The 18,579-nt window shown below is 42.4% G+C and overlaps 3 protein-coding genes and 1 long non-coding RNA gene across 9 annotated transcripts; 2 read left to right on the forward strand and 2 right to left on the reverse strand.

Moving 5' to 3' along the window:
• Positions 1 to 4,757: 4,757 nt before the first annotated feature.
• LOC121709732 (endosialin-like) lies at positions 4,758 to 7,982 on the forward strand. Of its 2 annotated transcripts, XM_042093340.1 has the most exons (2): positions 4,758 to 6,718; positions 6,749 to 7,982. In XM_042093340.1, exons 1-2 carry the CDS (start codon positions 5,011 to 5,013, stop codon positions 7,060 to 7,062), a joined length of 2,022 nt encoding a protein of 673 aa, XP_041949274.1. In that variant the 5' UTR covers positions 4,758 to 5,010; the 3' UTR covers positions 7,063 to 7,982. The 2 variants fall into 2 exon arrangements, with proteins under 2 accessions (XP_041949274.1, XP_041949273.1); XM_042093339.1 differs by having other exon boundaries at positions 4,758 to 7,982.
• LOC121709736 lies at positions 6,891 to 10,771 on the reverse strand. 2 transcript variants are annotated; one of them, XR_006032025.1, is made up of 3 exons: positions 10,718 to 10,771; positions 10,234 to 10,308; positions 6,891 to 7,027 (listed from the first exon to the last, which is right to left on the reverse strand). It is a non-coding gene; the product is annotated as an uncharacterized LOC121709736 (long non-coding RNA). The 2 variants fall into 2 exon arrangements; XR_006032026.1 differs by lacking the exon at positions 10,718 to 10,771 and adding an exon at positions 10,458 to 10,711.
• On the forward strand, positions 9,690 to 12,014 carry LOC121709734 (prefoldin subunit 2-like). 2 transcript variants are annotated; one of them, XM_042093343.1, is made up of 4 exons: positions 9,690 to 9,888; positions 10,203 to 10,334; positions 10,744 to 10,867; positions 11,511 to 12,014. In XM_042093343.1, exons 1-4 carry the CDS (start codon positions 9,812 to 9,814, stop codon positions 11,688 to 11,690), a joined length of 513 nt encoding a protein of 170 aa, XP_041949277.1. In that variant the 5' UTR covers positions 9,690 to 9,811; the 3' UTR covers positions 11,691 to 12,014. The 2 variants fall into 2 exon arrangements, with proteins under 2 accessions (XP_041949277.1, XP_041949278.1); XM_042093344.1 differs by having other exon boundaries at positions 10,246 to 10,334.
• On the reverse strand, positions 11,177 to 18,476 carry hif1al2 (hypoxia inducible factor 1 subunit alpha, like 2). 3 transcript variants are annotated; one of them, XM_042093337.1, is made up of 14 exons: positions 18,148 to 18,476; positions 16,886 to 17,166; positions 16,675 to 16,805; positions 16,478 to 16,562; positions 15,936 to 16,012; positions 15,022 to 15,197; positions 14,704 to 14,810; positions 14,324 to 14,471; positions 13,690 to 13,847; positions 13,518 to 13,597; positions 13,092 to 13,420; positions 12,742 to 12,835; positions 12,559 to 12,652; positions 11,177 to 12,451 (listed from the first exon to the last, which is right to left on the reverse strand). In XM_042093337.1, exons 1-14 carry the CDS (start codon positions 18,249 to 18,251, stop codon positions 12,192 to 12,194), a joined length of 2,124 nt encoding a protein of 707 aa, XP_041949271.1. In that variant the 5' UTR covers positions 18,252 to 18,476; the 3' UTR covers positions 11,177 to 12,191. The 3 variants fall into 3 exon arrangements, with proteins under 3 accessions (XP_041949271.1, XP_041949270.1, XP_041949272.1); XM_042093336.1 differs by having other exon boundaries at positions 12,742 to 12,838; XM_042093338.1 differs by having other exon boundaries at positions 12,742 to 12,838; positions 18,171 to 18,339.
• Positions 18,477 to 18,579: the final 103 nt, after the last annotated feature.

The following is an 18,579-nucleotide window of genomic DNA, read 5'->3' on the forward strand; positions in this document are numbered from 1 at the left end:
GCTGTCTGTGTCCTGAATACACTGTAAAAAAACGCAATCTCTGTGGACAGCCCAGGCTCCAAAAACGGCAACAAAAACAACCTGGGCAAACCTAGCCCATGAAAACATAACAAACTGTTCCAGCATTCACAGACGAGATGCGCGTTTAGGAGAGTTGCAATTGCACGGGGAGCAGCACGAAAGGGAGGGGGAGGATGTAGCGAACGAGCTCTCTGTTTTGTTTGAAAGTCAACAGAAGTGACGTTACCCAGCATCGCTTAGAGCTCCTTTAAATGTACATATGAAGGGTTCAGATGCAAAAGCCTCTAAATGCCACCTATGTCAAAAATGAGATAAAGATGGTGAGGGGATGCTCTCCACACATAGTATACGCTAATCAAATAATTTAACTTCTAAACCCACTAAATACCACTCTCTTCCTGGTCTGAAATATCGATTTATAGGTAAAAACCTATAGGAGCCTGAATTTAAATGCTCATTTAAAAGAAAAGTAGTCAGACGGATTTAGAGGGTTTTGCATCTGAACTCTTCATATGTGCCAAGAAAGGAGTGATGCTCCTGGAGTGATTTTAAGGCTGCCTCCAGAGATGAGCACTAGGACGGAGTGCTGTTGAGTATGCATTCTGACGACCATACCAATTACCCCTCTTGTCGCTATAAAATGAGAAAGATGCTATGTCTGCCATTTTGAAAAGAAAGTTTGTGTGCTCTGTTAAACTAACCACACACATATAACTATTACATCACCAGGAAGTCCTCTTGACAGTGTAGTAGGACTCAAATAGATGCCATAAATGGTGCTTGATTTATATGTCTTAGACTCATGTCCCTCACAGAGGACAAAAATGAATTGCTGGGTCTTCGGAGGCTAGACAATGTCCCTGTCTCTGAAAGGTTTCTTTCTTTCTTTACTTTTGCATTTGGCTGCTTAATACAAGTATGTCCAAAATACTGCATTTCTGCATTAATGTGTTGTGCAATGTAATTTTCAATTTTCATGTCCAAAGTACTGCATTCATGAACAGCAAGGAATTCCCAAAAATATAAAAAAAACTGTAAAGCTCTACCTTAAGGTTCTGACGTGTTCCCCAAAAGCTATACCTTCGGTAAGTCATAAGTTTGTACTTTGCACTGTCATGCCCATTAAACAATCACTCATGCTCAAAACTGTGTGAAAGACAATAATCTGCCAGAAATGTAGATTTAAAGCATTAATGTAGTGAAGGTCTACATAGGAAAGAAGACTCTGAGGAGATAGTTTGGGAAAGACATAGAAGAGTAAAAAAAAACTTTACAGTCTTCTTAACACGTTAAAAAACAACGTCATCGGAAAACCTGACCTTGATAGTTGTGGGTTGGGGAGAGGGTTTACAGACTTGAATACTTAGAAACAGTAGGACACACAAAACAATGTAGACACACTTTGGGGCTGCTTTGAGCCTTTAGAGACCTTGTTTAGTGCAGTTGCTGCAAACATGATGATGTAATGCAGGTAGAGAGGGGCATATCCGATCCGAAAGGTAGCTATCCAATAGTGCAGAACCAAGTAGCCTACATATTTTTGCAATGGGATCAGTCTGCCACAAGGCACGGTACTCAACATCCCTTTGAAAGAATTTCTGGCCTGTTTTATTAACTGCCATAAACACTGTTTCACAAGCGAACAAAAATAGAATTATAGATCACTGCTACAATAGAGGTGTTGTTTATGGAGCATTACTTGTGTTGCACTTAAGTAAATCTGCTGCTGCTTATCACAAGAATAGAGCAGTCAGCCGTTTTTCTCGTTAAGAACAATAGCCAGAGTGGCAGAGACATTACTCAAGCCTCTCCCTGCCAAAGTTCAATTCCAGTTGGAAAGTTGGGACAGAGGCTGAGTCACAGGCTAGAGTAATGTCTCTCGAAAATAACTGAATTCTGGGAAGCCGCATGCTATACCCCTTCTTCCTCCTCCTCTATATCAGCCATACCTAACCCTGACTAGACTAGGTCAATAAAAGGTTACTAAAAAGTGTGAGTGATAGTCTTCTGTAGTCATTTTGCTTGTCAGTCACTCTTTGTGTTGCGTGTCTTTGTGGAAAATGGCAGTCACAGGAGACTGGCTGGATCCATACTCCAAAGTCAAGAGGTATTCAAGGAAACGGAGTGTTATATAACACCTCTCCCCTCATTCGGTTCTGTGTGATACCTTCTCTGAATGCTTCTTTGTGTGCCCCCTCCCCCATAGCCATTTTTGGTTACAATTTACATTTCGATATCTGCCATAATAACAGCAAATCTTTCTACACAGCTGAAATCATGAGAAACACAGAATATGTCATGTTTTTTGTCCATCGAGGAAGTTAGGTTTGCTGAGTTTGAAAAGTTTGCTGTTTTGGCACTTAATATGAAACAAATACTCAATTCCCATGCTCTCCCTTGTGTTGTCTCCCGGCCTGGTAACTGTCTTGAGTTGGACACATATTTGACAAGATCACTGTCTAGATCACACTTCCTGATTCGTTGGTTCGTATCCTGATTCGTTGGATTTTACTATAGAAGGCAATAAATAGCCTTCATTCCCCACATCACAGATCACGCTCTTCCCTCAGTGCAATATTGTTTTCATCCAGTGGAAAAAAAAACAGATTAAAACCACACCAGATTAAAATTTGTGACCACTTTTGCTTCATAGTCCATAGTTATCAAGGGTTGGGTACATTGGGTACATTTAAGTAATTACTGAAACGTCTTGCCGAAACCTCTCTCTGTGTTAAAATTCCTTTCACTTTATGGACTAGTCATTTATTTATTTCGTCATGTTTTCCCTCTGGCTAACTGAAATGAGTTCTCCTCAAGGATGAAGGGCATCAACTCTCTACAGCTACAAACCAATCCTTTTGCTTCATCTCACCATTGTCTGTGACATGGCTTTCTGTACCAATAGCTGATTTAAGGTATGCATGATCAACTGGCTGAAGTTTAAAATGGGGTTTTACATGGTCGGGGGAAATATTTTCCACAAAGAAATTCCATGTCTACATATATTAATAATTCTTTCCATGCAAACCATCAAAACTGTTACTTAATCTCAATGGTGTCAATGCCAATCATGTGCTCCCATCAAAACTGTACCTCATTGTGGAAAACCTGATTCAGTCTGTGGAAAGATGCTAATTCAAACAGGGTTACATGACAGATGTGGCCGCAGTGTGGTCTTGTGTCAACATCTGGGAGACAAAAAAAAAAAAAAACGCTTTCCCTGGAGGAGCCCATATACTATGTCCTCGGAGGATGAACATGCACACACACTCATAAAGAAGATTTGTTGCCACTTTTGTTTCTTCAAACGGTCAGTGTTGCCATTATCAGCTCAGCTGCAGAGCCAAACTTCAAACGGCATAAATACATCCCCATATGTGTTAGATATCGTAATAGAGATGCGTGTGTTTAATGTACCCTACATGATAGTTATGGTTGACAGATCCTTTCAGCTGCATTGGTGATAGTGCAGGCTGCAGAGCCATAGGATCTGTGTCTGTACGAGATTTGCTATTGTTTAAATTGGAAGAGGGTAGGTGCTGTTTTAAACAAGATACTTTGGGGGGCCTTACCAGGAATGCTTACTGCTGAGAGAGAGAGAGGGAGAGAGAGAGAGAGGAAGAGAGAAGGAAGAGGAGAGAGGAAGAACAACCCTACCCGAAGGTTGTTTTGGATTTACAGACTATGAAAGAACAAAAGCAGCTATTGCCTCTACATTCTGACAGTTGGGCAGCCTAGTCTACTGGTTTCTGGCATAGACACGCTTCCGGACTTACAAGCCACAGTCTCTGTGTTTCACAGAAAATAATGTAGGGTCAGGTGTGCTTTAAACATCAAGCCTCAGCTTAAAACATTCAGAGTAAATACAGAGATTGCTACACCATATACAATTCTATATCCTCTCAGCTGGAATATGTGGAATCAAAATGTATTTAGTCCACATTGTAGCAGGAGTGTAGAATGTATGGATTTCACTTTAAAAAATCCTTGAAAATAGGGTAGAAAGACCAAGGTAAAAACTGCTCTGTTATTTTTGTCTCAGCTACAGTTTCTTGTCTGACTGACCAAACCAGGATATGGGGCCAGATTTATTGTGCTTAGCGTGATCCTTAATTATACTGCTTCCGGTCCAGACTGTCTGATAACCAATACCTCTCCTCCAGCAGTATCTCTTACAGTGTCCAATTACATTTTCGCCTGTCAGTTTGAAATCCAAACCACATATTTCTCTCAGTCTTTTTCCATGGCAGGCACCAGACTGTTTTTATTACTCTTGATTTCCCTGTATCCCTGTATCCATGCTGCCTTTGTTCTAAATGTATAAAACACATTTTCCTGAATGCAACTTCTCTCTCCCTCAGTTTTTGTGGGGGTGACTGTTACCTGGATTTTCTGCATTTTAGTTTTACACATGCATGAACACACACCCACCCACACTCACACAGACACACACACACACACACACACATAGACACAGGCCCACACACTTTAGAGAAGAAATGCAGAAGACAGATAGCACTGCTCTGGTGTTGGTGGTATAGATGCTGTTGGCGTGGCTTGGTGGCGTGGGGGAGGGCAGTCTTTGGCAGGGTCACAAGCTATTTCCTTAAATGGACTTATGAAAACCATACGGCACTGGGGAAACCACTGGCCCAGACCCCCCCCCCCCCCCCCCATCTTCCCCCCTTCCCCAAAAAACCTTGACTTGCACACTGTTATTACCCGCCCCCCTCTTCCAAAAACAAACGTCTGTGCCCTCCCTCTCTGTCTTCCTTTCTCCTCCGGAGGAGAACCAGAGGAAAGTTCCATCTCAGTGCAGCAGCAGTGCTGACGGCTGCAGGGAGGATTGGTCGCGGCTGTTAGACTACTTTGCTGAGGAGGAAGCTCCTGTCTCTCCAGAAGAAAAATCCAAAAGCTAGAAAGCCTAGAGGAGTGAGGAGAGCCGAGAGGACCAGCCAGGACATTTTGGCCATTCGGAAGGACGCTGTTATGGAAAAGAGGAGAATGCATTGTCCGGTGTGCCCCTGTCTGCTGCTGCTGGCACTGGTCAGTACCTGGTGCCCACTGGGGACTCAGAGCCAGGAGCTCCAGGAGCAGGATGCTATCTGCAATGACGAGGGCTGCTACGCCGTCTACTTCCAGCGCAAGACCTTCCGGGACTCCTGGCGGACCTGCAGGGAGAAAGGAGGCAACTTGGCCACGGTGAAGAAAACCGAGGAGGCTGAGCTGATCCACGAGCTGCTGTCGTCCACGGAGCGGCGTGGGCCGCGTGTCCGCATGCGCCTGTGGATCGGGCTCCAGCGGCAGCCGCGCCAGTGCTCGTCCACCAAGCCGCTGCGTGGCTTCACCTGGATCACGGGCGACCAGGACACCGAGTACACCAACTGGCAGCGCGAAGACCTGCCCAGCACCTGCGCCGCGCCCCGCTGCGTGGTCATGACGCACAACACCGCCGACAAGACCCGCAGCAACCGGGACAACTTCAAGTGGCTGGACGGCTCCTGCGCCCTGGCCGTGGACGGCTTCCTGTGCCGCTTCGCCTACCGCGGCATGTGCTCGGTGCTGGACCAGGAGGGCGGAAGACCGGCGCGCTACACCACGCCGTTCCACCTAATCAGCACCCTGCTGACCCACGTCCCATTCGGATCTATGGCCATACTGCCCTGCCCAGAGGGAACTAAGGAGGACCAGTCCGTCCTGTGCATGCTAAAGGATGACGGCACCGTGGGCTGGTCAAGGGATGCGCCACTTTGCTCGGACGGCCCCAAGAACTGGTGCGAGGTGGAGAATGGAGGCTGCGCGCACCTTTGCCTGAACACGGAAGACCACTACTACTGCGCATGCTCCGCCGGGTACGAGCTGGGGGAGGATAGCCAGAGCTGCCAGGCGATGGACGCTTGCCTTGGCAACCAGTGTGAGTTCCAGTGCGAGCTGACGGCCACCGGCCACCGCTGCACGTGCTCCAACGGCTACCTGCTGGCGCCCGACGGCAAGAGTTGCCTGGACATCGACGAGTGCGATCGGACTCCCTGCCCTCAGGTGTGCGTCAACGCGCCGGGCACCTTCGAGTGCCGCTGCCTGGATGGCTACCAGGCGGACGAGAACGGCGAGTGTGTTGATGTGGATGAGTGCAAGGAGGACAGCTGCGAGCAGGTGTGCGTAAACACACCTGGATCTTTCGAGTGCCAGTGTACCGACGGCTACACCAAGGTACCCGAGGATCCCGTCCGTTGCCAAGACATCGATGAGTGCCAAAACTCGGACAGCTGTCACCAAATATGCCGAAATTACATGGGAGGATTCGACTGCCACTGTGATGAGGGATACGAACTTGAGGATGACTATTACAGCTGCAGGCCATTGCCTGAGGATGCGGAAATGACGTCAACAATGATGCCCAGTGAGTCTCCGGCCAACACTATGGGCCCCGAGACGCCCGACCTCTCCTGGTCTCCCAGAATGCCTGACTGGTTGACTGACCCCACACCTTTGGAGTGGCTGACCGAGTTACCTAATCTCGAGTGGCTTCCCACCGACCTGGCCTGGTTCACAGAGAACCCATCAGAGGAGCTCTCACCAACCCAGGCGCCACACGCCACACATCAGGAAATCCTCACTCCTTCCTTTGACTTTGAGGAGGCCCTATTGGACACACCTTCACAGGTGGCAGAGAGCGACTCCATTGACTCCTATGGGGCGCCAGACGACGTGTCGTCCAGGATAAGGGAAGATGTGGTTTTGGAGTCTGAGGAGGCAGGCGACGGAGCCAGGGCGTCTCTCTCCCCACCGCGAGACGCAGCGGAGCCTGCTGCAGGGGCGGAGCAACGGCCCGAGGGGGGGAAACGGAAGCACGACAAGAGCTGGCTGCTGGTTGCGCTCCTGGTGCCGCTCTGCGTCTTCATCGTGGTGATGCTGGCGCTGGGGATCGTGTACTGCACCAGCTGCGCCGTGGAGCCGCGTGGCAAAGGGACAACAGACTGCTACCGATGGTTCACCGCCTCGAAACCTGCAGAAGCAAGCACAGCCAAGTCACGGGCCTGAGCAGAGAATAGCCCAGAGAGAGAGAGAGAGAGAGAGAGAGAGAGAGAGAGAGATGTGTTTGCACAGAAACAGTTCGATAAGATGGAGATGCAGGGTTTACACAAACAGTTTCACAAATGGGGCTTTGTTTTTTCCACTGACACTCTCACCTGAAAAAATCCTGTGGAAATCTGAGGAGAGGAAAAGGGTATGGCCCTGACTATCGTTCTTGTAGGCTATCTTTCTCATTAGTTTAATTAGAGAAAAGTACATTTGTGTGTCTGAAATGGGTTGAATTCTTTATTTTCTGTACAATGTACAGACGCCAAATCAGTGATTCTGCATCTCATTGGACAGACTATTGACAACAAAGCCCCCGTGTTTAGATGTAGTGGTTTAAATGGAAAAATAATGCAAAATTGACTGATTTATTGTGAAGTAAACTTTTGTAAGAATATCGCTTTGAAACAATACATTGTATGTGTATCTACATGTTGTTTATTTCTAAACCCTACCCTGCATCCTACCTACAAACAAAAATATCTACTGCAGAATAGTAGGTCTATCTTTCAAGAAGCGCCACAATGATCAATGATGTCTTAATGTCCAGAGAAAAGATATTAATTCAAACAAAAAAGCAAATGTGAGACCTTTATAACTCTATTTTTCTGATTCAGTCCTTCCAGGCCTTGAGAGTTCCATATGGAACTTGAAATATGTATGGAGTATTGGCGCCCTCTATCAGCTATTGCGCTGTAATGCATGCAACAGTTATTTGGGTCAAGGGTATAAAGGTTTTAATAGTGAGTAAAACAAAATGGTCCTAGTCCTATACTTGTGTAAAAAATATCATGCTTCACACCCATAGCACTGAAACAAATTTTGTCATCAAAATCTTGTTGTGATTTAAAAAGAAATAACATTTGGTTAAAAAATGAAAACACACGTCTTTTGTTTTTCTTGTCAGTCTCTTAACAGGCAAGTGGAAAGAATTTTGTCACACCACACTGAATGTATGCAGTGATGTGAAGCAGTGAAGCATGACACTGAATGTTCCATCTGGAAACTCTGAGCATATATTTTTGAGATGAGAGGTTGACTTAAAGCTGGTGTAATTTATGGCTCTTTTTTGCTTTCAGATGTTTTTTTTGATAGAAACAAAACCAGAGAAAATATATAGTAACTTGATAATTTGGTACGGCAGACGTGTAAATACAATGGCAAGCAAATCAAAGACCTCACTGATATCATGGTTTGGTTTGTAGGGTTTTATATGGGTGTGGGTCACCCGAGTTGACCTGAAATGCAAAAGTGAGCTTTAATGTCATTTCTCTTGGCATTTGCATGGTGATGAAACACTGCCATATATATTACTCAAACCATTCGTCTTGTTTAAGTTTTATTTGTGGTAATTTTGTTGTGGTCATATGTCTACTTCCGATGTTTCCTTTCTATACTCCAACAGCTGAATCTATTTAGTGCTCCCTGTGTTACTGCCAGCAGGGGGTTGCCATTTCATTATCAAAAGGAGTTGACATTTTTATGAGCTGGCTGGGTCAGGGAGCTGGCATGGCCTTCGGAGGCGTAACGCCGGCTGCCAGTAGACTCTACTGAGTCAGAGACTGGCAACTCTCTGGAGTGATCATACTTCACCATCATATTTGTGACGGATGGATTTACCTTTAAAGCAACATTATGCAACTATTTCGCCTTAATATAACAGCTTCAACATCAATTTGATTGTAAACTGACTCATAACAGAGAGAATTTCATCCCTGTCACCGCACTACTGGAACTGTAGAAATGACCCTTTTCACTTTAGTGTCATTTATTTTACATGCAGAGCCACCGACAGACTTTCATGGAGCCCTGCAAAATTATGTTAAAGGAGAACCAATAAAGGTGATAAGTGAAGATAAGGTAAATAATAACTCTTGCTTAATGGGACTTTAATAATGATTCTTGCCCAAATGCAGAGGCATTGTTGGAGGGGAAATAATGGCCTATGGTTGCTGTTCTGTGAGTAGGCTTGATCCTTCCTGTCTTCACACCCTAAAAGCAGGATAGTGGTGCACATGTGACACTTTTGGCCATAACATCTCAAGAGCAAACAAGTATTTTAGGGCTTAAGGCTAAATTTTAAGGCTTTAGGCTATTTAGACATTGAAATATGCGGTGATACCACACTCACAAACAACAAGGAGAATGACATCTTTCACAGTAATTTCCTGTGTATTAGCCGCATTGTGTATAAGCCGCAGTGTTTTACGGCTAATAGTTGGGAAATTATGGTAGTTGACGTGTGCATCATGCAGGCTAGGCCTTTCTACCAACAGATTTCACAATAAGGCAAAATCATTTACATACAGTAGGCATCATTTTTATTCTCTGCTTATCTGAGGGCCACCATGTCACCTCAGGAATCTAGATCTAGCAGTCAAAAAAAGACAAGAAAAAGCTTATTTAGTAGTATTAGTAGGCTTATGGTAGGCTACAATACCTTAATAAAACACAACTGAATGTGAACTGAGCCTATCTGACTGAGTCTGAACTGAATTATGCGGTGCACATATTTTTAAGCCTACATTTAATGTTAAAAATTCATATTCTAATTGTAGCCTATAATATTCAGAAATCCATGTGAAAAAGGTTTAAGTTTTAATTCTATTTCCTTTCATGTGTTCAACTCACCCGTTTTTGATCACTTGGATTATTCCTCAAATCCTGTAGCCTACTCATCGCTTGTACTCATCCAATATGGCAGCGACCAATGACAGTAATAACAGTATGGCAGGGACCAAAGCTATCAACTCTGGAGGGAAACAATCCCCTACCTCTGCCGAACAGGTAACTTATTAACTGAGATGTGAGCTCATGTCTTTGCACTGAGAAAAAGTTGCCTATCGTGGGCGGTTGCATGTTGTTTTAGCACTTGATGTCAGTGGCATCCCACTACTGCCTAGCCAGATAACGCTAGCTTAGCATGATTTTGCTTGTCCTTGTGATAAAATTCAATGTCTAATCATAGCGTGCATTGTCTAATTCTAATGTCTGTTAGCATTAAATACAAGAAATTCCGAGGTAACTTAGTCACAGATTGAGATTGATCGGTCTTGTTCTCTGTAGAACAATATAACGTATCAATATAGGAAACCTCGTAGTCTTTTCTGCTTTCCATCAGCTGGTCGTTACCTTGTAAGACAGGTAGTGGCTGGTTTTCAACGACTTCGCCAGGAACAACGGAGCATGGCCACAAAAGCAGCGGAACTGGAGATGGAAACCAATGAACACAGGTAATTTTGAGAGATCTGTAGTCTCTCTCAAGCATGTCAATCATCAGCTTCTTTTCATCATCAGATGCATGGCTTTCGAATTAAATTAATTGTGCCTAGCGCATTTAATTTGCATTGCCTTACCTTGCATACGTTTAGATAACTGATGTAGGCCTAGGATTGCAGCCTAGAGAACGGCATGTGGTTACACCCTATGGCCCCCTAGGCCAAATATCAAGAATAGGTTGCATATGCACTAAAAACTTTCACATGTACTTTTTCTTGCATATGTTCTTGAAATTCTTGCGCACACACTACTCTTTCTTGCACATGAACATGAAAAGCTTGCACATACACTACGTTTTCTCATACGAGCGCCTCATACACTTAATTACTGAAGTTACTTGCAATTTCTTTCTCCTTCCACCAGTCTTGTTATCGATGCTCTCAGAGAGGCAGATCCAAGTCGAAAGTGTTACCGGTTGATTGGGGGTGTCCTTGTGGAAAGAACAGTGCAGGAGGTCCTCCCTGCACTTGAGAGCAATAAAGAACAGGTAATAGGTCATTGTGCACCATTCAATTCCTGTAGATTATTGTAGCCCTAACTTGACAAATCTGCAGACATCATCTCAGATACTGACCTCAGTGACATGTAGACATCAGTTTGCGTCTTTGTGTAAGATAGCACTTACCACATAGGGAATGATACTTCAGCAGTTGATTTTTTTTAAAGAATTTCACCCACACATTTTTTGAATGCAAATTGTATTTGAGGTGTTCTGATTTCAAAAGTAAAATTTTATGAATATTTGCATTTATCAAGCTCACATAAATGTTTTCCCACAGATGCAAATAATCACAACTGTGTTATAATTATTTTATTGCTGATGTTTAACATGCAGGTCATTCTTTTTTGTTAATCTTTAACAGTGAGTTTTACAGAAAATGTACAGGAACTATACAGAAAATGAAAATGAAGGGATATACTTTCATATTAGAGTTTTAACTTATTTGCTGTCTGCAAATAAAAATCATCGGGGAGCTTTGACTCAGTTATTATGGCACTGATGTTCATAGTCTAGAGTAGACAGCTGGTTTGTGCTCTCTGGAGGATATGGTCATAAACAATGCTTTTTATATTTTACACATATTTTCTATTATCTATTAACATGTGTTTGTGGCTTTCTCTCTGCCTAGATCTCCAAAATAGTTGAATCACTCAACACGCAGATGCAGGCGAAAAGGCAGGAGCTGAATGAGTATCGGGAACGCTTCAACATCCGAATAGTTGGAGAGGAAGAGGCGTCAAACAAAGCCACTGAGGAGAGGGAAGGTGCTGGAACAAAGGGTGGAGGCACAGGGGTCCTAGTGTCCTAGTTCTGAGCCTGACTAATGGACACGGTTCCACATTCCGAAGTAAAGGTGGTCTAGTTTACTCTACTCTTGAGCACTTTTTTAAATGCAGGTTTTGTGAATGACCAAAGTAGGTAATCGTAAGTTAAATGTGAGAAATAATGCGTTCCTATTTAATGCTGAAGGATGTTGTTGTAGGGTTATAGCTTGGAGGAGTTATGTATGCTTAGGAGTGTTTAATGTTTACGTGTAACACACACTCTAGCAGCTCCCTGTATTTAGGGAGTGCACAATGACTGTCCATAACTATGTAGAGTTTAAATTCACAATAAACCATGTTGCAATAAATTCTTTCTGGCTAGCCTTTTGTGTAGCATCTTCTATAACATTGTACAACACAGCAAAATTTGGTAACAGAAAAGAAGAAAGATATATTAGGCCTAGTTTATTAAGTAAATGATGGTCCTGTCACAATGTTGCTAAGGTGAACACATATGGTGTTCTTAAAGTATATTAACTATACATTCATCCCATTGAGATCCTGGTAGTAGCCTGATCAAGAACAGAAGTGATTTCTGTACCACTGAGCAGGTAAAAGGTAGGCCCAAGAGGAGCATTAACCTCACATTCACTATGGCTCAGCAATGGTAGGTTCAATGAAAATGAGTCCACTTGTCCCTCGGCATAGTCCTTGCGCTTACCAGGCCTTTGGAGGTTCCTGATGTGTCCAGAACGCCTCTGCATTGACGTTGGTGAGTTATGAGTACCAGTGTATATCTCTCGATCTGCACAGAGATTATAGATGTAGAAAGATCAGACAGATCCCGTGTTAACAAGTCCATTTGTTTTAACAATGCAGAATAGACGTTTTGTCTTATTTGAAATGATGTACCTCTGATTCTCTGCCATGTGGGGTAGGGATGTGAAGTGGATTGTCTGCTGTTTGGGGGATGTTTGTACTGCGAAGACTGAACTGATGTAATTTTCTGTACAAAGAATAAGAGAAGACTTAGACAATTCATGTAGTTAGTAAATGTATTCAGTGCTGTTACAGTATGTTCACATAATGACTCACCACTCTCTGGGGATTTTGTGGCGTGTGTTCTTGTGGTGCGTTTGATTCCTGTTGAACAATTGGACTTAGAGAGTCCCAGACTGGCTGCAGATTTCTGCTGTTTGTGATTTTGAATCAAAGAGTCAGGCAACATAAAATATTGCACAATACATTTCAGGTTTTTTACATTTGTTTAGGAGTTGGTTTTGTTTGATTCCAAGTTCAGTTTTTTATAACCCTTCACATTATTTGCACTCTCTGTGACGAGGGGTGAATACATCTACAGAAAGATACATTTACAAACACGAGGTATCATTTTTGTATGCAATACTATTGTGTGATGCTAATATTTGAACTATGTAGACAAGTACCTCCGTGTGTGAGTATTGTCTGTTTTGAGAATTTTGTGCCTCTGTGTCCAGGATGAGTGGGGCTGAGGTTGTCCCTGGCTGACAGGGTAGGTTGCCGCAGGGTTAGAAGAACACAAAACACATTCTGAAGCATGTGGTTTCCCCCCATGGTAATGGTGAACATCCAGGCCATTCCCAGAAAGACCACAGTCTTTACTTGACTCCTGTCTGTGCCTTGGGTAGTCCTGTATGGGCAAAAGGACTGAGTCCTCCCCATCCATGGGAATGTAAGGGGCCAGAGCATCCAGGTCCCTGTACCACTTGTCATCATGAAACACATGATGAGAGACCTGGATTAAAACAATCACAAAACTTCCAGGAATCAAACAAAGATGGGGTTTTTTTCAGTGGAAATCAGCAAATTTCAAGACAGCAACTTCTACTCACGTAAGACACTGATGCTTTCTCACAAAGATGTTTGTTGAACACTGTAGGGCTGTCAGAGAGTCTAGTGTGGCCAGTAGTGTCTTCAGAAAACGGTAAACCACAAACATTTACTTTTTCATTGCTGCCAAGATTTTAGGTGATACTAGATTTGTTCTTATTTTAATTCCCTTACTGGAGAGCAGGGCTGATCCGTTGGCTCGGTTTGCTGTGTCCTGGCCAGCAGTGTGGGCCAGTACAGGAGACACCGTTGTTTCAGGGCAAAGTCCATGTGACTTGAGGGAATATTCCAGCTGCTCCAGAGAAAACACTACCTCTGGTAGCTCTGCATCGCTGTGGTCACACAGAGGAGAAGTGGTCAGAGAGATGAGAGTGGAGAGGAATATGCTCTCATGATTATTTTTCTGTTTTTAATCTTTGAAAATGCAAATGTCAAAAGATAGCTGCACTCTGCAACAGAGAGGGTTGCGCACGCTGAACAGGTGTTACAAAAATGACAAAAATACATGCACATGTTACTTGCAAGTGCCAAGTTCAACTTTCCATGTCCTTATATACTGTATTTTCTAGGTCTTAATATAGAACCAGGGCTTAAAGCTGTCAGGCGTGGGCCGTTTGAGATTTAAAGCAGATCATTATATAATGGCTTCAAGTTTCTGATAACTTCAGGCACAGCAATTTGCCTTGTTTTAAGCCCTGTAAAACTGGTAGTGTTTCAGACATGTCAGATTCAGTCAACCAAAATTAGAAAGTGTAATTAATATTGTGTAGCCTATTTACTTATTTACATATTTACTTCAGCCTCTCACCTTAGCACGTAATTGATACAGAAGATGGTCTGTGGCTGTCTGGTTTGGTTGTTGTATACCACAGATGCTTCTGTCTCTACCCAAACATATCCTCCGTGCTTGTGGTGTAAGCGGTACTTCCCGGTGACCATCCGTCCTTTGGAAAGCACTGTCGTACACAAAACCTTATAAAGTCATTGTTCAAAACACTGTTAATATTGATTATGAATTTACTCCAGTAAGTAAAATGAATGCTGTAACATCACATTGATAATTAACATTCGATCTTCTGCATAAATTTAAATACAACTGAAACTCATGTCACATAGTAATGTTTATGTAATAAACAACTTTGCAATTTAGTACTAGTAAATGTAAAAAAAGGACTTTTTAAGACTCACAGCAGATATGTGACTGCATAAGTTTCAAGCAGTCTATGGTATGGTAGTACTTATAAACAGACTGTCCAACGAGTTCTGTATTCTGGAAACCAGTCAACTCCCAAACTCTGCATTTAGGAATGACATGGCAAGTATATATTGCACATTTCATACACAAAGGCAATTCAACGTGCTTTACTGTACATGATTAACAGCAAAATATTGTAAAAGCATAAAATATCAGATAATAGTAAATTAAGTATAAGAAGGCAAATCATTATGGTTCAGTGTAGTTAAAAATATGATAAATTGAATAACACTAAATTAAAATTCACCAACCTGGAGTCACAGGAAGTGAATCTCATGTCTGGGCTGTGAATGCTCTGGAAAGTCTTGTGGTTCAGACCAGCAGGAATATGGTCAACACCTTGCACAGGTAGAGGTTGACACAGCAGCAGAAGGGAATGCGAGGCCAGGGGATGGGATGGCCCCTTAACCCCAGTGCAGTGCAACACCTGTGGTCAAGAGCGGGAAGAGTGTCTGAGGAGTGAAGGTAATGGACCTTACCCAAAGATTGTCTAGTTACCAAGATGAATCATAAAAGAATTCTTCCATAGGAATTCATTCACTGGACCTCCCGCTAGACTCCTAAAGGGGTGTGGCAGTTGCAAACCCTACTGTACATCACAGTGATACCAGAATTTACCCTCTTATGAATCGTCTCGCTTTATCAACCGTCTCTGCCTTAGAGATTCACTAGACGGCAGGGAGTGTTCAAGTCCAATTTGTTATTAGTATTGTTTCAGCAAGCATAAAAACTCAAAATAGGTGGATCTCAAAATATTTGAACATCATGGAAAAATTCTTTTTTTACCCCATAATTTATTTCAAAAACTCTTTTTATTACACATAAAGTGAAATGTTTCAAGCCTTCAAGCCTAATATGATTACGATTTACAGGTCATGGAAATCAAAAATCCAGAATCTCAAAATATTGGAATAAAGAATTTATAATAAAGAATAAAGAAATGTCAACCTGAGGAAGAGCTCTAATCAAGTAATTTACTGTCAAAACACTGGCAATGGTTTCCTGAGTCTTTAATCTCTCAGTCTGGTCACGGCAATGGATTTTCCACAATATTCATTTTTTTAGATGCACCTGGCTGTACATAAAATACATAGAACAGTTTGCATAACCTGTGAACAGGTACCAAAACAGTTAAATAGTTAATAGTATATGTGGTTGCACTCACCGTCCAGGATACTGCCCTCAGGCTTACTGTATTCTTAGTTCTCCAGAAAAGGCTGCACTTCTGCCTCCCTACACTTCCTAAAGTGAGCAGAATACAAACATGTAACTATTTTCCCAATCATGTATAGACCCTTTCAACAATAAAAACAAAAACAATGCTTGAACGTTCTATTTGGGCCCCAATCTACTTCCTCTGCATTAAGATAACATATGGAATGTTAAAAAGGAAGTCTTGTGGGGCCAACTATGATGCTGATAATGGAACTCTCTTGAAAGGGTCTATAAGAATGATATTTCATACAAATGTGTGAAAGTTTTTACAATGTCAGTTTATGAGAATGTTGAGTACTTTTGCACACCTCCTTTGGACGGGTGCGTTGGAGAAGTCACCGACATAAAAAAAATATTAATAATTGCCTGATGATGGTCATCTGACCGAAACGTTGCAATATAAAGTTTTAACTGCAAATGAAGACAGTCTGCGGGAGCTTGCTACTTTTTTTGACAATGTCAATTTATGCCAGTGTGTGTAATCATATTTACCGGCCAATTTTGCAAGAACTTGTTTGACCTCGTTCTGGTCATATGGGTGCATGATGTCAAACAGGCTTCGGCCAATAAGGTCTACCTATATTTATAAAGAATCATTCATGAACATAGTTGATCTATCAACATTCAAAATAATAAATAAAATATAATACCTTAAAAAAACTATACAAAGAAAGTAGTCAGATGTGAACCTGGTTGATGGCAATGTATTTGTTGACATTCTCTGTGGTGTAGAGAACTCGGCCATCAAGGAAGGTCACAAGCAGAAATCCTTCAAGAGCTAAGTCTAGAAGTCCCTCCTCAAGACAAATAGACGGAATGGCTATAAACAATAAAAGACGTCAACATGTCATAATGTTGCAATGGTATTGAATAGCTCCCAGTTATCAGAGCAAGTCCTACCTCTTTTGTAATAGGGATAGGTGGACTTGAGGGGAAGTGGCCTTGCTACATCTATGATGTCCTCAGTGTTTTGTGTTTGCTGGAAGGTTGATGGGCCCAGAAGGGCTCTCACATGCAGGTATCCAGCCGTAAGCCTGATGATACAGGCCTTGTTTAACTGAGCTCCAGTGTTTGGGGGTAAAGGAAGCAGGTCAGCCAACTCATTGAAGAGCTCCCTCTCTCTTTGCCTTCGACCCCGTGCTGCTATGCAAGACTGAGCTCTTTTCCATGCTGTGCTTGTTCTATGAAAGGTTAACAGAATAATCATACCTCTGCCTTGAAATACCACAATCTTTAGACTGTCAAACCCCATTGAATTTTAACAAGAAAAACTGATGACCCCAATAGAAATTTAAGAAACTTAAGCAGGGCGCTCAAGTTTTGAACTTGGCTTAAAGTGATTTGTGGGGTTGGAGTGATGACTGATGGCTGACTGGCGATAATATGCATTATACGTTTTTTTTTTTAAGCTTTATTGTGCTATCCTTGACAAGAAGCCGATCTGTATGTCTTCTACCAAAGTATCAAATTAAGTCAATCAATCAAGTTAGTTCACACTCTGCAGTGTCACATATTTTTTTCTGTGAGAGGAAATAAAGGTGCATGTATTAAATGTGGATACTCAAGTTCAAGGAGAACCACTTGATGGGCAAAGGACTAGGTTCCATAACAAACACACCAGTCATCAGAGATTCACGTGAGACCAATCTAGGCACGTCATCGGCCTACCTAAATTTATGGCAAGACTGACTCATTGCTGGCTGGAGCGTCATGATTGCATCACGCCAGCTTATCTACACTGGCTGAGGGGATCTGGCTCTCTGAGATATTATAAGAACCTACTCTCTTCATTCAAACCACAGGAATGCATATTCTGTTTTTTAAACTATTTCATGTGTAATAAAAATATTAACCTAGTCTTGTATTAAAAAAGCATATTTGTATCTCCAATGATGCAACCATAATATAGACTGGATTAAAATGATTACAATAATTGTGTTCGTTATATTCAACTTTGATAATGTATTGACATGTATAAAACATACTAACAACTCAGAATGAAAAATGTACAATATTCCAATTACTTTAGATTATTATTATATTATTATTATATTTAGATTATTAAGTATAATATTTAACCCCTGTGGAATTATGAATAACAAAATTGAGTGTAAATTATAAAGATCACTCTTTAATATTTATGAATACATTTTCAGACATACCTCTGTTTCTTTGGCTCACTCACTTTCTCGGTGTTCCCTTTCTCATTGTTGAGCTGTCTGTTCAAATAATCTGTCAGAGTGGCTTCAATATAATCTTCAATCATTATGGTCTCCAAACCTTACAGTCAGACAGTACATTTCCATCCTTACTCTGCACATGGCCCTTGGGTATAGAGCAACAAACGTAGTCCTAGATGACAGCCGAGCATAAGTGGGGGGGGGGGGGGGGGGGGGCGGTCGCTCCGGGCCCACGACCGCAAAGGGGGCCCACTTTTGGCCAAATCTATCTTGATTAATTGTTATATTTACCGATGCTTAGTTGTACTGATTGCTGGGGAAAAATAATAATGAAAAATGTTAGGCCTACTAAAGATGCCACTGGTCCGTAGAGTGCGCTCACAATGGGAGTTCGTCTGTCATGCTGCAAATTAA

This window comes from Alosa sapidissima, chromosome 5 (genome assembly GCF_018492685.1).
Source record: "Alosa sapidissima isolate fAloSap1 chromosome 5, fAloSap1.pri, whole genome shotgun sequence".
Lineage (NCBI taxonomy): Eukaryota > Metazoa > Chordata > Actinopteri > Clupeiformes > Clupeidae > Alosa > Alosa sapidissima.